At 32.6% G+C, this 20,104-nt stretch overlaps 1 protein-coding gene across 3 annotated transcripts in view; it reads right to left on the reverse strand.

Moving 5' to 3' along the window:
• The window catches only part of RIMS2 (regulating synaptic membrane exocytosis 2), a 409,264-nt gene that overhangs the window by 297,528 nt on the left and 91,632 nt on the right, over positions 1 to 20,104 (reverse strand). For all 3 annotated transcript variants that reach the window (XM_027770701.1, XM_027770699.1, XM_027770700.1), the window contains exons 9-11: positions 10,184 to 10,314; positions 3,990 to 4,161; positions 964 to 1,117 (exon numbers count right to left, since the gene is read on the reverse strand). In XM_027770701.1, the coding sequence (XP_027626502.1) occupies positions 964 to 1,117; positions 3,990 to 4,161; positions 10,184 to 10,314 (457 nt within the window). The remainder of the gene's footprint in view (positions 1 to 963; positions 1,118 to 3,989; positions 4,162 to 10,183; positions 10,315 to 20,104) is intronic.

The raw sequence follows: 20,104 nt of genomic DNA on the forward strand, positions 1-20,104 counted from the left end.
CAGCGGGAATGAGGTGATTCCCATAGGCAACAGTTATTTTTGATGCTGCCAGCTATATTTCCCATGTTAATAAAGGCCATGGCATTCATGCTCACAAATTTACACTTCTGAAATTGTTTAATGCTAATCTTCTACTTGACAAAAGTATTGGCAAATTTGGAACATGCTGACTCCAAGAAGACAAAACTATGCCAAGTTTCTATCCAAAACAGCATGCATCTTCCTTATCCGACAATAATAGATTCATCATGAAAAACAATAGCAGAAATGATGTCTTTTTGCAATCTGGATAACACTTCAGACTAAGATTTTCTGATTTGAAATAATTTTACTTTACAGTCCAGTTAAATCAAAGGTAAAATGCAAACACTGTTAAATAAAAACAACATCCGTTTATATGCTTGAGATAAAGCAATTATTATAACCACCTCGTAGTTTAGTTGTTATTATTCCATTTTGTAAATGAGGAAAGTAAGGCACAGGGAGATAATTTGCCTCAAATCACAACACAGCTCTAAAATGAAAGAATCAAAATTTACACACATGTTCATCTAATATTAAACTCCATGATTTTGACTAATATACTGTGTTTGCTACCCTACATATTCATAAAAACTTGGGATAATAAAGGTGAAAATCATAGGTTCCTACAATAACATGACCAAACTCTATTTTTTTAGCTAATTAATTCTATGTTTAAGATCCTAGACAGTAATATTTCAACGTAACTGGGCTAATTTGAAGTCCTACACAACCATAAAGTTCTTTACTATTGTGATGAGTGAACGCTGGAAGTAGCCTCATTTTAGTACACTTAACAATTCAAAAGCTTCAATAATAGCTATGAAAACTCTAAGAGATGCTCATTAATAGCCGTAATAATATTTTCAAATTCTATGTCAACAATAGCACTCAAGATTTAAAAATTCAGTGAAAGTATGACAAATGTTACTAATAACTTACTTTGCAACCTCCGTGTCGGGCTCTCTCCGTGGAGCTGTCTCCGTGACATATATGGAGAAGGGTGGGGAAGTGGCAGTGAAGAGACATCATGGGTCTGAAGTTTGTACCAGTGTGGCTCATCATCTAATAATGCCGTTTCTAATTCAATTAAAATCTACAAGCCCAAGAGACAAAGGATATTATTCTCTTCAATAATGAAGAAAATCCCTTTCATGGTTTTATAACTGTTGCTGTGATAATAGTAGTAGTACTGTCCGATCAAAAGCAAGGTCTTTTAGATGTTGCAAAATTGTCAATATATTTTGACAACTAAATAAAAGATAAACTGTTACAACATTTTAATGATACAATAGTTTTAGGTATATAAGATATTAATTTTGTTGACTCTTGATCACTTAACTGCTGGAGGCTATTAAATTTTCTGTTACAGAAATGGCACTTTTTATTCAAAGCTTCTGTAATAACTAATTTTTATATGCCATTTTATAATTCAATAAGCATTTATTTTGGAGAGATTTTTGTTTGTTTGTTTGTTTGTTTTTTGCTATAGGGCGCATGCGCTCGCCAGAAAGACAGAGAGAGACAGAGAGATAGAAAGCAAGAAATCATCCCCTAGGGGGGATGGCCACGCCGCAATCCCTTCTCCATTCTCCTCTCGGGATCTTGGGCATGCACACACACGCACCCGGTGTGAGTTTAAGCCTCCGGGTCCAAGACTTGAACCGTGGTCGGCTACATGGGAGTTAAGCGACATAGCCATTATGCTAACTGCTGATCCCTCAATAAGCATTTTTATTTATACTCACTTATGTAACTTTTGTAAGAACTCTTAAGTAATGAGAAAAAAAATTAAAGTTCCTCCTATATATTAAGAATAATGCTATGTTATTTATGTTACTTAGAAAAAAACTACTGGCTTGGTTTATGATTTAAATTTTATAGATATAAATACCAATGCTATTGGTATTGTTTAAGGTCATATTAGGTTGTAAGTGAAAGAGGTGTAATATAAATCTGTTTGTCTTTAAACTCTATGCTCATCATATTATGCTGCTAAGGACCCAAAAGAGTAAAAAAGTAGATTTTTAATATGAACCATTCATAATCTAGATTCTATAAGATGAATGTTTTAAAACAGTACAAAAATAGTCTGTAGAAATAAACTATTTTCTTTTAAGATATTGTGCAAGTATGAATATCTGTGCTTCTGATTTTAAGAATTGCTATGTAAAGATAAATTACTATTTAGCTCCAGGACAAAAAGAAGCAAAACAGCTAAATTATTATTTTACTCTTTCTAAATATCCCCTAATCACATTCAATATTTTAATAATTACAATGCTCCAAACACTTACACACACACATATTTTCCTCAAGTTGCATTTTAGTATCCCACTTGATTGAAGAGAAAACTGAAGTATGGATTGGCTGAGTAACTTGCTCAGGAACAGGGGGAGAAAGTGGTAGTGACAGGAATGGTGACCCAGGTTGCTGGCTCCAGTCTCTGATCCTAACAACTGTGTTACCTTCTTTCAAGTGGTTTATAGGTTTATTACTCTCTGGTTCCTTATCTGACAACATTCATTTTAATATTTCTATATATTGTGGTTTTTCCCATAAATTGACCATTTAATTTACCCAGGAAAACTAACCACACTGGCTGAAGAAGTGCTTCCCATCTTGCCCCTCTCCAATTCATTCTCTGCAGTACAGCTGGAAATGTCAAGCCATTTGCTTTTTAAAATCTGTCATTGGCCCTTATCCATTATCCATTGGATAAATCAACATAATTTTCTTACATAATATGTTAAGAGACATGATTTGATGTCAGTTTAACCCAGTAAGTCATTTTCTTATCATTTCTTAGCCATTTCCCCTTCCAACTTCGATGCGATTACCCAACACCTTCTTGGTCCCTGAAGTTTTGTTATTCCTTCTGCGAGAATTTCAGTCTTCTTGGCTTTGTTACATTCCACTTTCTTCCTGGAGATGTCCGTTAACCATCTCCCCTCTCCTGCACAACAATTATGTAATCCTATTGCCTTTCCCTGTCTATAGCAATCAGCATGCTCTCTTATAATTGCTATGCATTGGTCTCCCCAGGAAATTGTAAATTCCTGTAAGTATAATACGTTTTTTTCACCTTTGAAGCCTCATTCTCTAGTATACTGGCTTTAAAATTAATAGTGAACAAATTAGTTGATCTACCAAACTGACCACGAATAAATGGTTGAACTATTTAGTAGTGATATAGTTGGTCAATAAACTAGCAATACTGTAACAACCTTATAAAACTAAGGAATATATTTGAGAAATAGAAACCAACTTTTATGATTTAACACTGAGATTTCTATAATAAGAATAAGCATATAGGGACCAAAAGACGGCCTAATGGTTACGTCAATGGACTCCCACATAGTCAACCACAGCTCGAGTCCTGGACCCCACCTCATCAACCCCCCACTTAAAATTTACAGCATGCACATATGTATGTGTGCCCAAAATCGTGAGATAATGAAGGAGAAATAATTGCAGTATGGCCATCCCCACCAGAGGGTAATTTCTCTCTTCTTTCTCTCTCTTTGTCTCTGGCGAGTACATGCACCCTATAGCAAAAAATCTCAAAAAAAGCATAAGCATATAAAAATTGTCACAAAATACTTAAAAATCTTGTTTTCTCTGATATTAATAGGTTTTGACTCAAAATCATGGCTATATTCATTCCATAAAAAAATTATGCTTTTTCAGATGGTCAAAATATAAAATTTGGGACCAGTAGTTGGCATAATGGCCACATCACTGGACTCCCATGTAGTTGACTGCGATTTGAGTCCTGGACCCAGTGGCTTAAACTCACTCCAGGCACGTGTACATACATGCCCAAAATTCCAAGAGGAGAATAAAGAAGGGATTGTGATGTGGCCATCCCCTCTGGTGGGTGAATAAATAAATAAATAAAATTTTAATGGTAGTACCCAGGGTGCCATGAAGAGTGTAAATGTTTAAAAATATATAGTTCCAGATACCTCTCCTAAGAATTCACTTTCTTCCTCTCGAACTCGAGCTTGATCCCAAAGGGTAATCTCCAGCATTCTTTCCCGAAATTCTCTTCGATGGACTGGAGAATAAATGAATGTTTGGTTCCATTTGGGTTCCAATGTTTTCTTTACTGTTTTGGTTCTTCTCTTGTTTTTATCACTATAAAGAAATATATATATATATATATATATAAATATATTTATATATATGAACTTATGAGCATTTTTAAATTGTCCTAAAATTACTAACTTGAAATTTCTCAGGAGAGAAGTCCTGTAAAGTTTTACTACAATATTTATCATGAAAATACATTAAAATATTAAAAACTTTAAAATTACTATTAAAATTGATTAGGTCTGTAACTATATCATACTCTATATTTTATAATAGGAATAGTTCCCCAAAAAAATCATGTTTTCCAATGATAGATGACTGAAACCTCATCTTCCTCAAAATCTATGTAAGACAAAGTAGAAAGTCTTAACTTCAAAATGTGTTAATATATTACCTTATGAGTGACCTTCCAAACAGAAATTAACCAGTAACCTTACACATACTATTCACAAACTACTGAATTCTTATTGTACAAAAAGATGACTAAATTGTCAACTGTCCAGTCCCAGACCCAGCTGCTTGATAAATATTCTAGGTATGTATGAAAGTGTGGCCAAAAATACCAAAAGAAGAAATAGAGAAGAAGGAATTGTGGTGTGACCATCCTTCATGAGAGGTGGTGCTTTCTCATTTTTTTTCCTCTCTCTCTCCCTTGCTCTCCTTCTGTCTTGCTCCATCTCTCTCTGGTGAGTGCACCCACCCTACAGCAAATTAAATAAAAAATACTAACTGATAATGAATTTTGCTAATACACAGGGAAAAGGTATTAAGTAACCTATCCTTATTCATTTTAGAGGATTGGTGGAAAAACAATTTTGCAAACCTGTGTAGAAATTTTTATCTTTGCAGATAAACAACAAGTGAAACTATACATAAGAATAGCTAAATAAAAAAATCGGAAAAATGACAAGAACTATGATGTATAATCTCATTCTCTCCCACCCTTTTAAAATTTTAACAGGTGTTTATTTAGTATCTACTTTATTCCATTGACAAAAGAATGAATTCTGAAATAAAATTCTTTCCATGGATGCCAGGAAGAAAAGATTTAACAGAAGCATTACTGTCTAATTTAGGAATTTATGCCAAAATCTGAAAGGGAACAGTAAACCATTAATTTCTTAAGGACTAAAAATGTTCTTAGACAAAAAATGACTATTTTAGAAGAGATTTCTGTGTTGAGTAGAAAGAGGGGGAGATAATCCTCTTCTAGTTAAACCTAACATACACAATTACAAATCAAATACCTACGACTACAATTTAATAAGGCAACTTAGTGTGTACCAATGCACTGATTCAGAAAAGCAAACATTAATAATAACCATATCTTCAGTAAGTTAAATAATGAGATTTTTTTCCTAGAAGTATAACCAAAGCCTTCAGAACCAGCTCATTCTGTATAACTCAAATAATAAAAAGATACTAAAATATCTAAAAATTAAGATCAATAAGCATGCTCTAGAAATATTTTAAATAACAGCCTAATGATAATAAAATAAGTAATTATCTCTAAAAACATCATTAAATTGTTGAGAATATAGTTAATTTTTTTCAATTAAAATTCAACCAAAAGCTTTTCTATTTATTCTCATGTTATAGATACAGTTGGTTTTCATTAAATTTAACTTAGTAACAGCACAAAAACTTGATGTTTTTATTCAAAAATTTTTTAAAAAAGCAATATACATACTTTGACTGATAGCTAACTTTACATCAAGATTTAAAAAAGAGGGACCAGCAGATGACATCATCGTTACGTCACTGGACTAGAAATGCATGTGTGCCCAAATCCCCGATAGGAAACTAGAAAAGAAGGAATTGATTGCAGCATGGCCATCCCCCACACCCAGGAGTGATTTCTCTTGTCTCTGTTTCCGACTCTCTGGAGAGAGGATGTGCCCTATAGAAAAATCTCTCTAAAGAAAAAAATTAAAAAAGAGTGGATGGTGCACCCAATTACAAAATAAGTGTTTCTTTTCAAAGGTATGAGTAAGTATACACTACATTCTTGTGTATTTATGAAAGCATAAATGGGAATACAGCGTTTTCCATGTGTTTTGATCATGGCACTCCGAGGATGCTTAGACTAAACCCTTGAGTCCTCTAAGAAATCAAATGGCTTCTTCACTAAAATGGTAAGGTATTCTGACCAAGACATTTGTTATTCAACTGAAATTCAGGCTTTATTAACAGCTCTTATTAGGATGTCCTTTTTCCCCATAATTCAATGTGTATCTCTCTCTGAAAGACAACCTAAGTTGTTAGAGAACAATTTCTTTCCAGAAAACTGTAAAACTAATTTATATAGTGCGTGGTTTCTAATAACTTTAGATGTTGTGGCACTCCAACATATTATGAAAAAATTTGTTATATAACTTTCACTTCAAAATATGTATCAAATAAAATGTAAGACATGTGTTAACCATCTGCTTCCTTTCCTTTGTCTTTTCACTTGCCGAGACTATTCTTTATAATAGTTGATACTCTGCTACTGGTACTCAACGCAATCCTGGTAACTTTCTTTTTTTTTTTTTTTGGAGAGATTTTCGCTATAGGGCGTGTGTGCTCGCCAGACAGACAGAGAGAGACATTAGATACAGAAAGCGAGAAATCACCCCCCAGGGGGGATGGTCACGCCGCAATCCCTTCTCCTCCATTCTCCTCTCGAGATCTTGGGCACATACGCACACGCACCCGGCGTCAGTTTTAAGCCACCGGGTCCAGGACGTGAACCACGGTCGACTACGTGGGAGTCCAGCGACATAGCCATTACGCTAACTGCTGGTTCCCAATCCTGGTAACTTTCTACTTGAACTAAGTAAATGAAGGTCCAAAGTGTTTGAACATGTTTAAAAACTTAAGATCTCAGCTGTGGGCTGAATCCATAGCATAGTGTGTAAGCATGGTGCATATGGAGGTGGAGTCCACATGGCCTACGGCAGTTAGAATCCTGGTCCAGTACTTTGAAAAACATTTTCTAGGATAGGAAATGTGTGTGTATGCATGCCCCCAATCTTGATGGATGGAGAAATGGAGAAAAAGAGATTGTGACATGACCATGACTCCATCTCTATCTCTTTCTCTCTGTGTCACAAGTGTGCATACCCTCTGGCAATTAACAACAAAAAAGAAAAAGAAAAGAAATAAGATACATCTACAGTCAGCCACTTTCAACTTGAGGAAAAAATGTCCAGACCTTGCATCACTCTGTTGTGGAAGCCAGATATGATATGTAGGGGGAAAGGTAATTAGTATCATTGCTTCCTTCTTTGTCATGAAACCTATGGAATAGTTTATGTTTTTATGCACCTGAAATTAAGAGTGATTAGATTATTTACAATAGTTCTCCAATACTAATTTCTCTATAAATTAGGGAGTTTAAATTATATTTACTAGAATAGAAACAAAACAAATAATGTTTGGAGAAGCTGTTTAAGTGCCCTTCAAGTTTCCTTGACAATGTGGAAGATGAAATAGAAAACACACTTATTAATTTTAATTTTATATAATAGAGAGACATAATATCTTAAGAGAATGTAGTCATTGTAAGGAATACATTAAGTACTTTATAGTACTATTTCCAGGTTTTTGACTCTCTAGTTTGGTTTAAAGATTTTATTTTTTAAAAAAACTATTTATTTAATTTTATTTATTGTTATTATCATTTCCTATAATGCACATATAGCTCACCAAAGAGAGAGAGACAGAGATAGAGAAAGCAAGCTGCCAGGTCCAAGACTCAAACCACAGTTTGTCATATGGGAGTCCAATGCCTTAACCACCACATCACCTGCTGGTCCCTAAATATTTTGTTTTAAGAAGAATAATTTGTAATAATTTTGAAAAAAAAAGAAGTTATTTAAGAATTCACACAGGGGCTGGTAGGTGGCATGGAAGTTGAGGGCACTGGACTCCCACATGGCCAACCATAGTTTGAGTCCTAAACCTGGCAGCTTGCTTTCTCACTTTCTCTGTCTCTCTCTCTCTCTCTCACTCTGTCTCTCTCTTGTAAAATTAAAATAAATAAAGTAAAATAAAAATTCTTTTAAAAAATAATTCACACATGGCCTTTATTTTAATAAATATCCAATAAAATAATATATAAAATAAACATTTAATATAACTTTTAAAACAATCTCAAATATTTATTATCAACTACTTTAATTCTAAGGATTGTTATGCTTGTTAAATCTCATAAGCATTTGACTGGTACGACAACAAAGTAAAGCAACAGAATTAAAATATCCATAACTATTAACATTTTCCCACTTATTTTGAGGAACATGTATTTTTGTTTCATATCCTACCTTCTGTCTGGAAGAAAGTAAATTTTAACATAAGGATTTCTTGGCCTCCCATCTTCCCTGGAAGGGAGATCCTTTGCTCCCAAAATTGTAACTATTAATTGGTGACCAACCTTGTCAAACCATAGTTTTATCTGAAAAGCAAAACAATATTTATTTATCAGTTCAAATATATATTACAAAAACATGTTTACATTTCCAACCTTTACCCCATCCTCATATACTAATATTAATTCTGAATATAAATTTTACTTAGACTGCAGTTAGTTAAAATAAGAGGATATACTATAATAACTTCAATGAATAAAATAATTAATTCAGATGTTCAATTTCATTGATAAGTCACTTGGATTTTTATTATCCTAATATGATTGCTTACTAAGTTGTGCATAATAATTACATTACTGTAATTAAGGACTTTATATACAAATTTTGCTCTGTCTTTCCTTACAAAAATCACTATAGTTCATTTTGATTCCCCTGCAAATGGAGAAAAAGAGATTGTGACATGACCATGACTCCATCTCTATCTCTTTCTCTCTGTGTCACAAGTGTGCATACCCTCTGGCAATTAACAACAAAAAAGAAAAAGAAAAGAAATAAGATACATCTACAGTCAGCCACTTTCAACTTGAGGAAAAAATGTCCAGACCTTGCATCACTCTGTTGTGGAAGCCAGATATGATATGTAGGGGGAAAGGTAATTAGTATCATTGCTTCCTTCTTTGTCATGAAACCTATGGAATAGTTTATGTTTTTATGCACCTGAAATTAAGAGTGATTAGATTATTTACAATAGTTCTCCAATACTAATTTCTCTATAAATTAGGGAGTTTAAATTATATTTACTAGAATAGAAACAAAACAAATAATGTTTGGAGAAGCTGTTTAAGTGCCCTTCAAGTTTCCTTGACAATGTGGAAGATGAAATAGAAAACACACTTATTAATTTTAATTTTATATAATAGAGAGACATAATATCTTAAGAGAATGTAGTCATTGTAAGGAATACATTAAGTACTTTATAGTACTATTTCCAGGTTTTTGACTCTCTAGTTTGGTTTAAAGATTTTATTTTTTAAAAAAACTATTTATTTAATTTTATTTATTGTTATTATCATTTCCTATAATGCACATATAGCTCACCAAAGAGAGAGAGACAGAGATAGAGAAAGCAAGCTGCCAGGTCCAAGACTCAAACCACAGTTTGTCATATGGGAGTCCAATGCCTTAACCACCACATCACCTGCTGGTCCCTAAATATTTTGTTTTAAGAAGAATAATTTGTAATAATTTTGAAAAAAAAAGAAGTTATTTAAGAATTCACACAGGGGCTGGTAGGTGGCATGGAAGTTGAGGGCACTGGACTCCCACATGGCCAACCATAGTTTGAGTCCTAAACCTGGCAGCTTGCTTTCTCACTTTCCCTGTCTCTCTCTCTCTCTCTCACTCTGTCTCTCTCTTGTAAAATTAAAATAAATAAAGTAAAATAAAAATTCTTTTAAAAAATAATTCACACATGGCCTTTATTTTAATAAATATCCAATAAAATAATATATAAAATAAACATTTAATATAACTTTTAAAACAATCTCAAATATTTATTATCAACTACTTTAATTCTAAGGATTGTTATGCTTGTTAAATCTCATAAGCATTTGACTGGTACGACAACAAAGTAAAGCAACAGAATTAAAATATCCATAACTATTAACATTTTCCCACTTATTTTGAGGAACATGTATTTTTGTTTCATATCCTACCTTCTGTCTGGAAGAAAGTAAATTTTAACATAAGGATTTCTTGGCCTCCCATCTTCCCTGGAAGGGAGATCCTTTGCTCCCAAAATTGTAACTATTAATTGGTGACCAACCTTGTCAAACCATAGTTTTATCTGAAAAGCAAAACAATATTTATTTATCAGTTCAAATATATATTACAAAAACATGTTTACATTTCCAACCTTTACCCCATCCTCATATACTAATATTAATTCTGAATATAAATTTTACTTAGACTGCAGTTAGTTAAAATAAGAGGATATACTATAATAACTTCAATGAATAAAATAATTAATTCAGATGTTCAATTTCATTGATAAGTCACTTGGATTTTTATTATCCTAATATGATTGCTTACTAAGTTGTGCATAATAATTACATTACTGTAATTAAGGACTTTATATACAAATTTTGCTCTGTCTTTCCTTACAAAAATCACTATAGTTCATTTTGATTCCCCTGCAATACTGAGTGCAGAATAAGTGCTCAAAATGAATTGTAACTTGTTTATATGACATCATAGGGGATGTTCAAGTTAAGTGTTTTACATTATTCTGTAGCAAAAGATATTACAACGATTATAAGCAAAGGGAATTTACTAGTAGCTTTAGTCAATACATTTTTTCGGATTGTACTTAAAACTATAACTTCATCTTATTAAAACTTTCTTACTCAAACATAAAATATCTTTCTCTTTTGTGAGGCAAAGGCATCACGCCCTCAGAATAATGAGAATATATTTTCTAACTTGAGAAAAAGAGAGCGTGAATAATTTCCCTATGCCATAATTACTGATTGGAACTTCACATCCAGCTGCTGCATTCATTTGATTTAACAATTATTGCCTCCCACATATATACCTCCCACTTTCACATCTAGCTAGCTGACTCTGTTACATCAGGATTTATAATAACTATGGCTCTGATTCACATCTTTGTTCAGAACTCAGCATACATCTCTAACTGCTGTCTTGAAATGGAAATAGAACCAAAAACATGGAATTTTAGAATAACAGGTAAAAAGCAATTATGGTGATATAAAAATGACTGGCAATTCAGTTCCAATGCATTTTATATTTTCAAGAGAGATTTCTGCTATCGGCATGTGCGCTCAACCAGTGACAAAGACAGAAAAAGAAAGTGAGAAATCATCCTGCACAAAGAATGGCCATGCCGCAATACTTTCTCCTCCATTCTCCTATCTGGACTCTTATTTGTACACACATGTGTACAGTGTGAATTTAAAGCCACCATGTCCGAGACTCAATCCTTGTTCAGTGCCTTTAGCACTGCGCCACCAGCTGGCCCCACAGTTCCAATTCTAATACGGCTATTGTCAAGTCTCTTACTTCATATCCTAAATAATGAGAGATTGAGCAACTTTCAAGTCAGAAGAGGTACTGGTAATCCCATAAAGTAAACAAAATTATTTCTGTCCCCCCCCCTTTTTTTGCCAAATAAAATCATCCCTTCTATAGAAATTAGAGTAAGAAATACGCAGTTTTTTAAATTTTAATCACTAACTTTGATGCTGTGTTAAGTCTTTATGTAAAATGCAGGTGACATCTTGCTATCGCATAACAATAAGTTTTCCTAATAGAACCGAGCACAAAATTACACCCTAGACAAGGGTTTCTTGACTGTGGTTAACACACCTCATACTGGGCCAGCAGAAGACATAAATTGCTGGACTCTACAGCTGATCTCTATTCAAGTCTCAAATCCAGTGACTTCAAAATTACTCTGGTCATGTGTGCATGCGTGCCCAAGATCCCAGGAAGAGAATGGAGGAGAAGGGATTGTAGAGTGGCCATCCCCCATGGTGGGTGATTCCTTACTATCTTCTCACTCTCTCTGTCTCTCTGTCTCTCTCCCTGGCAAGTATATGTGCCCTGAGGCAAAATCCTCTTTAAAAAAATAAAGCTTCATACAACAAAGTTATTTAGGTTATATATTAAAAGTGGAAAATTCTTGGGGTCCCCTTCACCTACTGAAATAGCTTTCCCAGTCCTTGAAAGTTTGAGAACCACTGTCTAAGAGATCAACTATCTCAAAGAAAAAAGTCCCTAATATTTGAAAAGTTCTAGTATTTGTCTATCCAACAATCTCTTAGAGCAACAATACAGAGAAGGAAAAGAGAGGAACAAGAGTATAAACTATCTGACAAAAGATATGAGGGGAAAACAAAGAAAGATAGGAATGCAAGTGTCTCATTGTATATGAGATGAAAGAGATGTTGTAGACAGTGTCATGATTCCTCTGCGATGTGTGACCAAGACCAGATTAGTTTGTACGGTTTTCTCAATTTTTTATCAGTTATAAAAAGCTTATAGTGTTATTTTTCCCAAGATACTAAAAATCCTTTTCTGAGGATCATGACATGAATCCACCTCATTAGCCACCTCAAGGAGAAAAAGATTCTAAAATGCTAAAAAAAATCTTTTCTGATAAAATTTACATTTAAAAAATAAAAATACCATAATCATTATTATGAGACTAAGCAAAAAACTCAATGGAGTGAATTATTTATATTGGTGATAATTTTTTTGAGAGTTTGGGACAAAGCATTTGTCACCTTGTCCACAGGCAATATTATTGCTCTTTTAAAATGATTAAAGCTAAACACTAAAGAGATATTTCAAAAGCCTGGCACAGTATTCTTTTCAGATTTCTCTATGCCATTAAAAACCAAAAAATATCACTAATATCCATTTCACATACAAACATATATTAGAAATATGGCTTTTATACTTTTGTAATAATATGATATTGTTTATTAAATTATACTTCATAAATATATAAATATTAAAGTAGATATAAAACAGGAATATATTACTTTTACTGATTATCTGATTGAAATGATACTTTTTAATAAACTACATAAAATTTGGTGTTTGATTAGTAGTCCTTATTTTTATTTATATTGTAAGACTAGCATTGAAGTTTTTAATAGATATCCTTTCACCTCAGCAGAATTATTATATTAGCTAGATTATTTTATCATGTTCCTAAATTTTTTATCCATGCATTTTAAATAAATAAACTATAGCTATTAATTACACAAGATATAACAAATATAGCTCCATAAATCTAATCTTGACATACTTCTTGTTCTACCTCAATTTCATTTTAAAAGTCTTGGTATCATTTTGTCTTAATATAATATTATTCACACTTTACTATGTAACCATTTTTAATTTTCCTAAGTATAACCAGAGGATGATAAGGAAATATTTTATATTAATTAGAATAACTTTAATTTTTATCATTTAAGCAAAATAAATATTATTTAAACCAACAAGTTTTTTTAAAAAAAACATGCAGCAAAGCAAGGAAAGCATAAAACTACATTTTAAAACACTATATTTACATAACCTTATCATATAAGAATTTCCTAATGAAAAGAGGCAAACAACTTGTACCCAAATATCACAATACAATTAAATGGAATTATAATTACGAAAGACAACCAAAATGAGCCCAAAACATTTTATTTGGATTGTGGTTTTATTCTTTCAAAATAATATACTTTCCAAAAGTTGAACTTTATATGTAATATTCATAAAATTCATATTTTGAGTAAGGTACAAATTTATTTGCCAGTCTCCTCAAGGATTTATTGCTTGGAAAATGCAAGAAGATGTGGATGTTAAGTGAGATAATGAATGATTTAAAGAGACAGCAACCTTAGTGAAATGAAAAATATTAACAATATAAAATTAGTTATTTCTGTAAATGTTACATATATATGTAAAATCTACATGAAATCTACATTAAATGCCACTATAAGTTTTAGTATTTAGTTCATCATAAAAAAATCACTAACAAAGATTGTCTCTTTAAATTTTTATTCAGTATTCTAATCCCCATGCAGAATTTTACAAGCTGGCTCATAAAATGATTTGAAAGTCAATAATATGGTTTGGAGCAACATACCAAAAAAAGTTTTCCTACTACGCATTTTCCAAAAACATACAAATAAGGGTTAAAACACAACTTCAGTTTCTATCAGGCAGACAAGGCCTTTACCTGAACCCTAGGAACAAAAGGCGTTGTTCTTCTACTAAGGCTTTGGCTCTGGTAAGCAAAATTAAAGAAAAAAGCAATAAAACAAAACCAAAAAGGACAACACGCTCAAACTAAAACACCAAAAGTAAAAACAAACACATACAACTATCCCTTAAATACAATTTTCTATGACAATATTCATCTAAATTAAGTGCTTCAATGTAATAAATAAATAAAATTCCCAACTGCTAAAATACATAAAAACTTCACAAAATATTAGAATATATTTAATCATATTTTTTAAAAGTAGCCAATATAACAGGAATTAAGACTAAATTAAAGTAACATTCGGGCTCATATATTCTGTAAGAATGATTCTAAGCATAACCTAGGCATGAAAAAATTTCAGTATTACCATTGAACCCACTACATAGAAAAAGCAAAATAAAAAATTTAAACGGAAATGCATTATATAATTATCAATAAAAAGCCATCTGCATAAGTAATTGTATGAATTCTCCAAAATGAAATTAATATAATCACAGTCCAAAAAATATAAGCCAACTCACATTACATTTTCTGAAAAGAATAAACGCATTATGATAGAAGTCTGCTTGGATGCCCTGGGTTAATTAGTTGACCCATACTTGAAGATCCTATACCAAGTTCTAGTACTTAAACACAATCTTCAGACATTTATTAAGTTCATTGCTAGTCACACCTATTAATGACAGGATCTCATTTCTTTTTTACTTATACCATTCTCTATGTTTTTCAGGCCTCATTGACAGTTTACTCCAAGTTTATTGTCTCATGATATCTCAAACAACCCTAGGAAATAGTTTATTATTCTCAATTTGCAGATGGAAAACAGACACATAAAATGGGACTAAAAGAAGGCTTGGAACCAGTTCTCGGTCATCTGAAAAGCCAGGCCTGATAACAGGTGCCTGCAGTATTAGCTACTCAGGAGGTGAGGAAGGAGGATCACAACATAGCAAGAATATGTCTAATAAAAAATAAATAAATGAATAAATAATTTTAAACAGAGGCTAGATACACTTGACCATACTCAAACAAAAAAAAAAAAGAAGAAGAAGAAGAAAGAAAGAAAGAAGAAAGAAAAACAAGATAGAGCAGAAATAGAGCCAATTCTAATTAAATCACTCTATTTCAAATTCTCAGAATAAAATCAAATATCTTTTCTCTTCTGGCTTACTTTGTTTTCATTTCAGTTTGCAAAAGACACCAGAATAATCACAATGTTGTGTCTTTGCTCAGGCATGTCAACAGTTTAATGAGCAACAAAATCAGATGCTTATCAAAGTTTGGGAATGGATTTCAAGGCATTTAATTCTGTTTCTCCCACTAACATTCCATCCTTCATGTTTCTTATGGATATCTGTCTTGTTTACTTCAAAGTCATAAACAGATAAAGATTTCTGTCTTTTCCATTGCTATATAAAAATAAACAATGAGTACTAGGAAGATTGGCCCGTTTGAACTATCATTGGACAGGCACTGTTTAAGACATAAATCTAATATCCAAAGGAAAGAAGACCTCAAAAACAGACTATCTCAATCATGAGTCCTCTTTCTCTTTCTCTATACAAACCTAAGCCATGTTCATTTCTGTATGAAGAAAGTGTCGAAGGAAGAAAGAAATTTTCAGACATGGAGTGTCTAGAAAGTACTGTAGAATAGATTTTATTTTCCCTGACCTGCTCTCTTTTAGACCAAAAATACCAAAGTAATGCACTATTTTTATAAGCAAATATTACTTCATGAAGATATTTACTTTAAAAGAAATTATATTTTCACATATATTAGTACCTTAAAGCAAATATCTTTCTATAATCTCAAAAAAAAAAAACCACTCACAGATTTCTGATTCTTCTCAAATCTGTGTCATTTAAACCCTAATCTTCACCTATCAGTTCATACACTAAATGTGGCTATTAAAACATTTTTGTGTTGGTAGTTTTTTTAAATGGACACTTTTAAAGTGTACAATTCAGTGACATTTGGTGTGTTTATAATGCTATGCCATCATCACCTCCCTCTCATTTCAAAACTTTCTCATCACCCTAGAAGAACACCTGACCTTTAAGTAATCCCTCCCACTTTTTTCCCTTTCATCATCCCTTGGCAATCACTAAGATGCTTTCCATCTCTATAAATTCTGGATAATTCACACAGGAATGGTAAAATACTGTGATGTTCCACTATAATTTATAATTAATTTTAACTAATTTATTTTAAGAATGAACAATCTGATAATATCAGTAACAATCTGGGCTGCATACGAAAAAAGACTGTATGTACATTTATACACAATTTATTTTGCATTGTTAATATCACGTCCTACTATTTACTACACTACTATCTTTTGGAGATTCCTTCTACACTATTCTAGAATAACAAAGTTAAGACAATGACAATGAGGTATAAAAAGTAAAAACCCAATGGGAAAAACCTTCGTTTATAGAAATTTTAAAACAGCTATAGAGTTTTTAAGGGTATATAAAGAGCACATATCAATTTTTAAGATACTTATTCCTTTAAGTGGGATATTTATAGTTTTACTAAAAATGGAATGATAAAAATATTAAGAAAATTTGGGGAAATTACAATCATAAGTCAACTATACATATAATCATCGGCAGAATTAATTGTGTAATACATATATTCTTATAGAAAAAACAATTGAGTCTTTTCTTACTTTTAAAAGAACTAAAAGCCATATTTTATCTTTCCACTCTATCAAAAAACTATAAATTAATTTAAAAATATTAAGAATTACAAAAGTAATCCTCTGAAAGGGGGAATTGCTGAATTTCTGAAGAGCACAATAAAAAAACGGAATCAAAATAAGGAATGCTGTCACCAGAAAGGCTAATATATAGTCCGCAAAGCATAAAGCAGAGTGCATGCTGATTTTCTAACCAAATATATTAATGGCACTTTCATGATTATGCCCTAGAATAACAATCAGCAGCACAATTCAAGCATGAAGAGAAAATAAATTGCATACTTTAAAAAAAAAATCAATGGCCTTGAGCATGAAAATGAAAATAACAAATTTGCATTACATGAGCTGACACACATATATTAGGAAGATCAGCTCACATACTATATAAAATTCTCTTTGTTCTCAGATACTTGCAATGCCATGATTTTATAAGCAAAGTGTAGGTCCAAGTAAAATCTCACAATAAGCAAAAAAGCCCAAAGGTAGAAGAGAAAAAAAATAGAAATTGTTATGCTGCCTTGTGACTTCACAGTACTTTCATGGAACTATGGTCTATATGTACAAAGATGTTTTTCCAAACTCTACATTGTTAGAGCAAACCAAAATTGTCTGGGGGCTGGTAGAGATAAAGTTAAATATAAAGGGAAATAATATATATAAAAGGGCATTTTATTTTTTTTGCCCAGATCAGAGAATGAGAATAGGGCCGGCCTGTATCTACTGGTTGAGAACTAGTTCACACAACCATCATGGTTAGAACATTACTCTGATGGTTTAAAAACATGCCAGGCACATGTGTGTACGTGTGCCCAAACCCTGATAAGGTGGAGAAATGGAGGAGAAGGGACTATGGCTTGACCATACTCCATTGGAGGGTACTTTCTCCCTCTTTTTCTCTCTGGCATTCTTTGGTGAGCAGAACAGATATACCCTCTAGCAATTGAAAAAAGAAAAAGGAACAAAAATTAAATTAGTAAGTTACAATAGCATAAAAACCAGTCTAATTTGTTCACTTATATTCCCAGTGACTGGAATTATGTCTGAGCTGGGGTCAGAACTTAATGCATACTTCACAATTAGACAATTAAAATTCAATTTGATAAAAAAAAAATTTGGAGAAAAATTTGGGAAATAAATATCAAAACTCCTAAGATTTACCCTTCATATTGCAATTTTACCTGGAAAGCTGTCTTAACAAAAGAATTTTCACTTAATAAAAATATAAAATATGTACATTCATAAATTCCTTTAACATATTTAATTATAATAATATAAATTAGAAATAAGCAATACATCCTATAATGGCAAATTAAGTTAAATGAAGTACTAAATAGCTAATGAAACATTTTTAAGAGGAATTTTTAAACTCAGGAAAGGGAAATAATATATTCTAAGTGAAAAAATAGAATATAAACTAGTATGTACAGATATATCCTAATTTTGTTTAAAACTTTATATATATGTATATTTAATATGTCTATATATAAAATATATGTGTGTATGTGTGTGTGTGTATATATATATATATGAATGGTAATTTTTTGGGGGGGAGAGGTTTTTGCTATAGTGCGCGTGCTCTCGCCAGACAGACAGAGAGAGAGACAGAGAGACAGAAAGCGAGAAATCACCCCCCAGGGGGGATGGCCATGCCGCAATCCCTTCTCCTCCATTCTCTCAAGATCTTGGGCACACACGCACACGCGCCCGGCATGAGTTTAAGTTGGGACATAAAACGCGGTCGACTACGTGGGAGTCCAACGACATAGCCATTACACTAACTGCTGGTCCCATGAATGGTAATTTTTTAATGTTAGGTGATTACAGGTGCTTTTTCTTCTTGGTGCTTTCATGATTTTCCATAAAAAAATATGTGTAACATTAATACCATTACTTTTTTATTTTAAGAGAGATGCGGGTGCTTGCCAAAGAAACAAAGAGAGAGAAAGCAAGAAATCACCACCCCCCCTCCCCCCCGGGAGGATGGCCACTCCACAATCCCTTCTTTTCCAGCGGGATCTCAGAATTTTGGGCGCACACACACACACACACACACACACACACATACACGTGCCTGGCGTGAGTTTTAAGCTGCCAGATCCAGGATTCAAACCATGATCTACTATGGGGGAGTCCAGCGACCTAACCATTACGTTATCTGCTAGTCTCCCATTACTTTTTTAATATGTTGGTGAGGTATGTGTGTGTATGATTTCAAAACAAATGCAGCTAAAAGTTTTGCTATCAATAGAATAGTGGAACTTATCCCTTCCAGGTCATAAGAAACTAAGAAAATGGTAGATATTTTAATTCATAGTTACATGGATTTTAAATCAAAATCATTTCTAAATCTAAAGACTTTAACTTTACATCATTATATATATTTAGAAGTGGAACTTTTTTTAATTTTGTCAAAGAGCATATATGTATCCCAGAGACAGAGAAAAGAGAAAGAGACAGAGAGCGGTAGAGAGAGGAGGGGAAAGCACCCCTCAATGGGGTGTGCTCACATAACAGTCCATTCTCTTACATTTATCTATCCTGTTGGGATATGAGCCAGGGATGTTTCTTTCAGGCTCCCAGTGCCAGGATTTAAACTACACCGCAGGCCATGTAGGATCTAGCTCCCTTAACCAGTAGGCCACAGGGCCAGCTATAAATAAAATTTTTAAGTTTATATTTCTCCCAAATATTTAATGGCCTTATTTTCTATGATATTAACTTTGAACAAAGAAAAAAAAAGCTAAATTTGAAATTTATCTAAATCCCTGCAATATGCTCCTCATTCTTTCCTCCTAATTAAGTTTTTAATAGGACCTTAGGATTTCAAATGAGATAACAATGCAGTATTTATTTATTAGGGAACTATAACTTGCACTCCCCCCTCCACCAATACCACACACAAATACATGCATACATACAAACACACATGCATTCCTTTATGTATTGTCATCGTCCAGATGCCCATAGCATTAATTAGAGTTGAGCTATATAAAAGAACTCCAATACTAAGAAAAAATAACTGTTAACATTAATTAGCATTTTCAAGAAGGCAAAAGAAAATATATATATGCAACTACAAATGACAACATTTGTGTAAGAGAGTCAAAATGTGTAAGAGAGTAAGTAGAAAGATGCTACTTATTG

Source organism: Tupaia chinensis, unplaced genomic scaffold (genome assembly GCF_000334495.1).
Source record: "Tupaia chinensis unplaced genomic scaffold, TupChi_1.0 Scaffold000154_1, whole genome shotgun sequence".
Lineage (NCBI taxonomy): Eukaryota > Metazoa > Chordata > Mammalia > Scandentia > Tupaiidae > Tupaia > Tupaia belangeri.